The sequence below is a fragment of the Bidens hawaiensis genome, unplaced genomic scaffold (assembly GCF_021521415.1).
Source record: "Bidens hawaiensis isolate Kalapana, Puna unplaced genomic scaffold, B.hawaiensis_p1.1 tig00032454_1, whole genome shotgun sequence".
Classification (NCBI taxonomy): domain Eukaryota; kingdom Viridiplantae; phylum Streptophyta; class Magnoliopsida; order Asterales; family Asteraceae; genus Bidens; species Bidens hawaiensis.
Window position 1 is genome coordinate 57,655 of NW_027495533.1, and position 8,540 is coordinate 66,194.

General features: G+C 36.4%; 1 protein-coding gene across 1 annotated transcript; it reads right to left on the minus strand.

Annotated features, from left to right (window-relative positions):
- Positions 1 to 480: 480 nt before the first annotated feature.
- LOC143583538 (protein PLANT CADMIUM RESISTANCE 2-like) lies at positions 481 to 6,727 on the minus strand. Its single transcript, XM_077065821.1, has 4 exons — positions 6,475 to 6,727; positions 6,319 to 6,390; positions 684 to 896; positions 481 to 597 (listed from the first exon to the last, which is right to left on the minus strand). The coding sequence occupies exons 1-4, from the start codon at positions 6,638 to 6,640 to the stop codon at positions 521 to 523; spliced, it is 528 nt and encodes a 175-aa protein (XP_076921936.1). The 5' UTR covers positions 6,641 to 6,727; the 3' UTR covers positions 481 to 520.
- Between the last annotated feature and the right edge of the window lie 1,813 nt (positions 6,728 to 8,540).

The following is an 8,540-nucleotide window of genomic DNA, read 5'->3' on the forward strand; positions in this document are numbered from 1 at the left end:
CATATAATCCATAACACTTGTAACCACCTTTTATTATCAATATAATCGACGGTGATAGTTTTCACCGTCCGGGGGGTTTTTTGTGCCGGAGACCACGATAATCATATACTTATCGACCAAAGGTTACCTTGTTGATCATTGACTAAAGTAATTCGACCAAAGATTATCTTATTAATCCTTGACCGAAGTTATTTTACCAAAGATTACCTTGATAAGTTTTGACCGAAGTAAGACTATTTTGGTTAAGGGCTTTTTCCCTCGTGATCAAATCATTGTGTTCACCAAGATTTCGATTACACATTCAATATTATCATCATAGCACTAATCCTCACATAACAGATTTGGATACATTATCCTTGAGTTATTTTTGTCCAAAACAGGGAATTTGTTGAATTTTAATATATAAAATATGAGACCGTTGTAGAAAAAAAACAATATAAAACCGGTAAAGAAGTGAGCCTTATTTTTTAAGGCTTGTATAACAAACTTATGATAAAATTTAATTACTCTTAATACATACTTAACGGTACATTCCCACTGGGGCCATTGGCGGCATTTGCACTCCATAACTTTGCCTATCTATGTTACCTTGCCACCCTGTAATTATTTGTAAATGTTAAAATCATATATGTTGCCAAAAAATACAAACATTTAGAAGGGTGCGAGCGAGCAAGTGTCTTTACCCATTGATACGTCAAACCCCTGATGCTTGAGCTCACGATACTCTTGACACAATGCACATGGTTCACAGAAAAGATGAAGAAGGCAATCGTTACAAGGTGAATCTTGCAATCTGTATTGACTCCTCATTTTAGTTCGGTATACACAAGAATACATGCATCCGCAACATGTTAAAGCTTCTATTAATGCATAGACTACCCCATGTACTCCACAAGCTGCATGTATTGATCATTAGTGCATTTAAGTTACTATGCATATGATTATCTGAACATCTAACAAAATGTTCATATAAGTTACTATGCATAAGATTATCTGAACATCCAACAAAATGTGCATATAAGTTACTATGCGTATGATAATCTGAACATCTAACAGGAAATTTTTACTGTGCATATGATTATCTGAATATCTAACAGGAAATTTTACTAATAAACGTAATTATTGGTTTATGGTTTATCGATAGCTGGTGTAATATTTGTGTGAAAGTGATGCAGGAGATCCGGCCCATTAAGTTGGCCCGACCCAAATGTTATGTTTATTGTTATTTATAAATATGGTTGCTAGGTCTCTTCTCTAATTAGTTTTTGATATTAAGAATATTGTAAAGAACGTTTGTTCTTGAACCTTTTGGTTCGTCCCTAACCATTCGGTTAGATGAAGTCTATGAATAAACTATGAGTTTCTTGAGCCATTTGAGTAAATCCGTGGAATCAGCATCATTTGGTATCAGAGCTTTGGTTGTTCAAATGGCTCTGCGTGGGGATTAACGCTTTCTTGTCCGTAGATTCGCCGGAAGAGGCAACGGTAGAAACGTTGGTATTCACATGCCCGAGGAAGAGACAGATTTCCTGTTTGTAGATTCACCAGAATCCGGGTATGATTCATCACAAGGAACCTTGAGTCAAGAAGTAGAGTCCAGAGATCAAGAGATGCCATGGGGCTTGGAATCGCCTGTCGGTGATGATCGAGACTTCTTCTTAGACAACAACGGGAGACGGGTGGCTCATTATGAGTGTATGGTGAAGACAACGGAATTTGTCCCGACTTAAGGGATGCAAACATTGAAGGAAACTGAACCAAGTTTTAAGTCCGGGACTGAAGCCTCGGTGAGGAGGAGTATCCTTCAATGGATGCGATCTATCCATTTATTTTTTGTTTAAAAAAATAGATGATATGTGGTGGTTTGATTAGGGTTCTTGGCCGATTGAAGAACACAGCATCAAAAAAAAAAAAAAAAAAAGACCAGGAGAAGGCACGGATGCGGTTAGCGAGGGGGTTCTATGGTGGCTATAGTGGCCGCTAGTGGTGATGGGGTAGCAAATCCGGTGGTGGTGACGAGTTAGTTGGAGATGATTTGCTAATCATGGAAGTTCCATTAATTGAGCCGACAATTGTGGGGGCTTGCATGTTGACTCTCAAATATGGAATCTCCTATGCATTTCAAAATTCAAAATGAAATAACATATATATTGGGGTTACTAAACTTACTGATAATCTTACCAAAACTTTTGCCAATTAGATCTTCATTTTTGCATGGGGTCATATCCCTGCATGAAGTTTCTTTTGGGTTGGTTCTTATTTGGGGCCTTGCTTGAACATCTTAAATAGACGAATCAAGATCGAAAGGTTGCGAGGTTTGTGTCTCGAGATGATTTTTATAAGACTCGAGGTCGAGTCTTTTTCAAGAGTGGGAGTATGATGCAGGAGATCCGGCCCATTAAGTTGGTCCGACCCAAATGTTATGTTTATTGTTATTTATAAATATGGTTGCTAGGTCTCTTCTCTAATTAGTTTTTGATATTAAGAATATTGTAAAGAACATTTGTTCTTGAACCTTTTGGTTCGTCCCTAACCATTCGGTTAGATGAAGTCTATGAATAAACTATGAGTTTCTTGAGCCATTTGAGTAAAGCCGTGGAATCGGCATCAGAGCTTTGGTTGTTCAAATGGCTCTGCGTGGGGATTAACACTTTCTTGTTCGTAGATTCGCTGGAAGAGGCAACGGTAGAAACGTTGGTATTCACATGCCCGAGGAAGAGACAGATTTCCTGTTTGTAGATTCACCAGAATCCGGGTATGATTCATCACAAGGAACCTTGAGTCAAGAAGTAGAGTCCAGAGATCAAGAGATGCCATGGGGTATGGAATCGCCTGCCGGTGTTGATCGAGACTTCTTCTTAGACAACAACGGGAGACGGGTGGCTCATTATGAGTGTATGGTGAAGACAACGGAATTCGTCTCGACTTAAGGGATGCAAACGTTGAAGGAAACTGAACCAGGTTTTAAGTCCGGGACTGAAGCCGCGGGGAGGAGTATCCTTCAATGGATGCGATCTATCCATTTATTTTTTGTTTTTTTTAAAAGAGAGATGATATGTGGTGGTTCGGTTAGGGTTCTTGGCAGATTGAAGAATACGGCATTAAAAAAAAGATCAGGAAAAGACACGGATGCGTCTCTTAAGTCGAGACGAATGGTTAGGGACTAACCAAAAGGTTCAAGAACAAACCGAATGGTTAGGGATGAACCAAAAGGTTCAAGAAACTCATAGTTTATTCATAGACTTCATCTAACCGAATGGTTAGGGACGAACCAAAAGGTTCAAGAACAAACGTTCTTTACAATATTCTTAATATCAAAAACTAATTAGAGAAGAGACCTAGCAACCATATTTATAAATAACAATAAACATAACATTTGGGTCGGGCCAACTTAATGGGCCGGATCTCCTGCATCAGAAAGTAAACAATTAAACAAGCATGAACACACAAAAGTTGTGTATTTCAATCGACCTCAATCAAGTCCATGGGCAAGAAGATGATTTTTCATATTGTGTTCATGTAAAAGCATTCTCATTGAAGTCTGTGTCTCCATCTCTACAATTTAACAAAAATGATGCTACAGCACCCGGTCCATTAAGTCGGCCTAGCCCAAATACTCATTTTTTATTTATAAATAAGGTTGTTAGGTATTTTGTTTACTCAGTTGATTATGTTTTAATATAAAGTTTTGTAAGCTTTAAGCTCGTCAACCGAATCATTTGGTTCAAACCATTTGAGTGAAATCACTGTGTTCTTAAGTCATTTGATTGCTATTCAAAACTGCAAAAAAAACTCATTTTTCTTTCAAGTTTGCTTATTTTTTAAAAACTTTTCACATCCAACTCTCCATCACTATAACTATTTTACTCATAAACTTTTCATACACTCACAACAAAATATAAAAGGTTGAATATGAGCCTCTGAATATAAAGGTGAGTGTTAGTTTTTTTATAATTTTTTTCCTTTATCATAGAGAATATAATGTAGTGTTTATTAGTCGTTTCCTCTTTTTTTCCTCTGTAATTGAGAGTATTAATATATAGGTTCTAATGTAAATGCTTTAAGAGATTCGTACTTCCTAACGCTTGGATGATCTAAGAGTCGTTAAAGACATTTTCAGATCTACCTTTAGCATCTGTATATGCAATGCAGGGTTAGAGCATAAACTACCTTCAATAATGAGGTTCTAATACCGAAGATCATTGCTTAAGCGCTTCGTCCTAAGAACTAATGAGGTTCTAATACCGAATATCATAATAAACTCAAACAAGTGTTTTTCCAGTTACACTAAAATTTTAAAATATCTAACATTTCACAAATGCTTTTCGTATTTATGTCGTATCAATTGTCACCCACGAAAAGTTCTAAAATACAAAAACTCGAACCATAAAATAGGACCATCCCAATATGTTTTATTATGAAACTATTCAAATCAGTTGCATCAAAGGGGAAAATTTTTTTAAAATAGGAAAAATGAAAGGGAAAAAATGGTTTATAGGAGAGAGAATTTTTTTTTGTGTTTCTAGGTGTTCCGCCATTTGAAATGGCGGAACCCACACTGGTTGTAGAGCGTGTCAGAAATTGTCTGGTGACATGGAGGTTTTTCTGGTGTTCCGCCATTTCAAATGCGCGGAAGTCACTTATTTTCCACATGTTCCGCCATTTGAAATGGCGGAACACCACTTTTACCCCTTCATACATTTATTGCACTTCCGCCATTTCAAATGGCGGAAGTGAATAGTAATATTCTGACACGTGTCTGACAAGGCGTTTGACCACACTGTTCACTTATGCCATTTCAAATGGCGTAAGTGAATAGTACTTTATGTTATTATTTTCTAATACAACATTACTTTTCTTGAAAATTTTAGTTTGAAAATATATTTTAAAATTTTAATATATATTATTATTTTCTTTTATAATTATTTAAAAAAATGATTTGAAAAATATATTTTTAAACTTTAATATATTTTAAATTAGTATTAAAATTTATAAATATATTTTTCAAATAAAAAATTTAAGAAAAAAAAATATTGTAAAAGAAAATAATAATATAAAGTAATGTTTACTTCCGCCATTTGAAATGGCATGAGTGAATAATAATGGTCAAAAATGAGAGAAAGTATTGTCAATTGACATAATTGTCAGTACTATTCACTTCCGCCATTTGAAATGGCATAAGTGAATAGTGTGGTCAAACGCCTCGTCAGACACGTGTCAGAATATTACTATTCACTTCCGCCATTTGATATGGCGGAAGTGCATAAAGGGGTAAAATTGGTGTTCCGCCATTTCAAATGGCGGGCGGAAGTGCATAAAGGGGTAAAATTGGTGTTCCGCCATTTCAAATGGCGGAACACGTGGAAAATAAGTGACTTCCGCCATTTGAAATGGCGGAACACCAGAAAAACTTCCAGCTCACCAGACAAATCCTGACACGCTCTGCAACCAGTGTGGGTTCCGTCATTTCAAATGGCGGAGCACCTAAAAACACACAAAAAAAAAAACTCTCTCCTATAAATTATTTCATCCCTTTCATTTTTCCCATTTCTAAAAATTTTTCATCAAAGGGCCATGGTGGTAACAAGGTGTTGGAGAAATGTGTCTTCTTATTGGCGAGGGTTTAACTTCTATGGTGAACGAAAGGTGTAAATTTAAAAGTAGTTCGATGAAAAGATGTGTGAGTTTTGTGTTCCAAAAAAAAACACTAAAGATATGTTGTTTATTTTACTTAGTCAAGCCTTAATGTTTAAATATGTAAATGACTTCAATAGTTGGAGTCTAATTCGTCTAATTCAAAAGAGCTTGAATTTGACGCAGTAAGTTCTATTTTTAAAACTTGAATTTGACTTGTGACTATCTTTACAAGTTTGAGTTCGACTTATGTACTATTCAAAATAAGTTCTAAATATCATATATCTCTTTATAATAATAAAAATCACACACACATTTACGGTGAGTCAACATGCAAAGGGGGATTATCGTCTAACGCACAGTCGCACACCTAGATCTTTCGGGCAATAATTATGCACGAAGTTAATTAATTACACACATATAACAAATTACGTATAAGGTTAAAGAAACATATATAACTAGTTACATATATAATCACACGAACCTATATAACTATAAAAATGATTACGCAACATATGTTAATGATTATGCAACTTAGATTTAATCCTTTATACCTTTGCATGTTAGTAACCCTTTGTACTTTAAACATTTATTTTTCTAAATACACTTACACACACATATATATATCTAATACCATGAGTAAGTGAAATTGAAGATTTGAAGCATGACATATAATCAACTTACAAGTATTTCCTTTGTCCACAATTTCAGCTATTTGTCCGAAAGTTATACATGGACACCAACATGTTACGCAACCTATGGTTCAAAACACAATATATATCGTAAACAACATGCTTGTACATATTAGTCGTACCACAAGGCCGATAGAGTGAGACTTACAGTTTGAAACATCAGAGCAGCATGAGCAAAGACTGCTGGACCATCTTGCTTTGGCTAAAGGAGGAGCCGCACCCGGAGCTGGGAAACCCGCGACATACTGAGGCTGCAGTGGTGGTTGGTCGTATGCTTGTGGAGGGGCCGATGGCGGTGGGTTTGGCGGATACATGATAAAGAATAATAAGCTGTGGTTTTTTGGTGGTGGCTAACTTTCAAAGATGAGATATTTGATTCCAAAATGAATTGTATGTGTAAAGTTCAAATTATAAACATATGGGACTTCTGTGAATGTTCTAGGAAATTTCGTCCTAACCGAAACCCAAAACTTCGGTTTTTGGATATCTAAACCTTTCGTTTTTGGTTTATTTGGTTATGGATTTTCGATTTTCGTTTTAGTTTCGGTTCAGTTTTGGCCATTTGAGCTTGAAATATTTAGGGCGAAAAGAAAGCTGGCCGAAAAATAATGAATTTATGTGTAAATAATTTTGTTAATTGTTAACTAGTAGATTATTTGGTCAAAAGTATTTGTTTAAAAACTTTATTTATTACACAAAAAAAAGAAAAAAAAAGTATTTGCGTTACATATTTATTAAATTCTTATAAATTACTTAAAATAAAAAATAGAAAAATAAATATAGAAATTCGGTTTATTTCGGTTTTTATTACATGCAAAACCAAAACCAAACCGTTAGTTCGGTTTTTACAAAAACATAAAACAACCATCGATTTTTGTTTAAGTTCGGTTTTTACAGTTTTAATTTTTTGGGTTTTTCATTTTCGGATTGGTTTTTCCGGTTTCTTTCAAACAATATGCTAGGAAATTTCAACCCAACGTATAAACCACATTGGGTCAGAGATGAAAATTCAATATTGGGTCCATTTAGTTTGATAGTTATTTTTCTCATTTTTGATCAATTATATAAACCACATGCGACTATATAGTTTTCTTTTATGAAAGGCTATATAAACCACATACGTTATGTTAGACATAAACATGTGACGTAGACGCGTAGACGTAAGACAATAACCCTATATTGGACCCCGATTTGATGAGTTCTGGCTCTGCTTAGCCTATTCTATTCGATACGGGTAGGAGAGCCCGGTATTACTAGGATAACAAAGTTAGCATAACCAAGTCAACATGATACGGATCAACCCCTTTCTTGTGCTTATAGAGGTAGGGTATCAAAAAGACCAAAATACCCTTAAGTACCACCCGCGGGTCATAGAAGAACCTATTATAGGCCACCCGTGGGACATATGGATCACTCACATATCACGGTAGAGGAGGAACGTCCTCGTACCACGCGCGGAAACATCCTGGCACCCTCAGAAGTCGTCCGCAGGGCGGGACGTTTGTACGCCAAAATGACCGGAAGGCAATGCCAACTGGACAGCTGTCACCAATTAAGCTACCATCTAGAAGAATATCCACGATTGTTACTTGAGGAATACGTGACCTACCAGCCAATAAGCAAAGGACACCTGGCTAGGTTGTTATAACCGTGCACATGGCCAGGGTGCGATTCGTCCTATCATTGGGCGACACGTGTCCAGGTTGTTATACCCAGGCACATGGGACGTATAGCTCAACCTATCATGAGAAGACATGTGTCCGAGTAGTTACCAAAGATCTTCTAGAAGAGGACAGCTGGCCCAATCACCTTCCTACATCATTCGGCTACAAATACCTTGTCAAATGGTATGAGGTATTCATTCACTCACCTACATTCTGACTACACTTAGTCTATTTTACTTCGGTACTTTCTCCATTACGAACGTTACTGATTCTCACGCTGGAGGGTGGTTACAGGAAGACCCCCCCTATTGTCCTTCCTGTAACGAGACTCACGGTGTTTGTTTTGCAGGTTCCGGTCATTGGACTTTGGAAGTTGTACTCATATCGCGTTGGTAGTTATCGCATAATACTCTGTTGATTCATTGGATCCAGGACCCATACTTGGGGATTGGATCCGTGTTTCTTCAGTGCTAAAAATCTTACCATTTCCGAAGGAACTGTAGTTACATCTTTTTACCATTTTCATTAGGGGTGTGTATGGTTCAGTCTA

Excerpts from the sequence above, each read along its gene's own strand:
- LOC143583538 (XM_077065821.1), bottom strand. The coding sequence starts at position 6,640 with ATGTATCCGCCAAACCCACCGCCATCGGCCCCTCCACAAGCATACGAC. Across the intron at positions 6,391-6,474 it reads CTGCTCTGATGTTTCAAACT|GTTGCGTAACATGTTGGTGT; the intron begins GTAAGTCTCACT and ends TTTGAACCATAG. Across the intron at positions 598-683 it reads GGGGTTTGACGTATCAATGG|GGTGGCAAGGTAACATAGAT; the intron begins GTAAAGACACTT and ends AAATAATTACAG.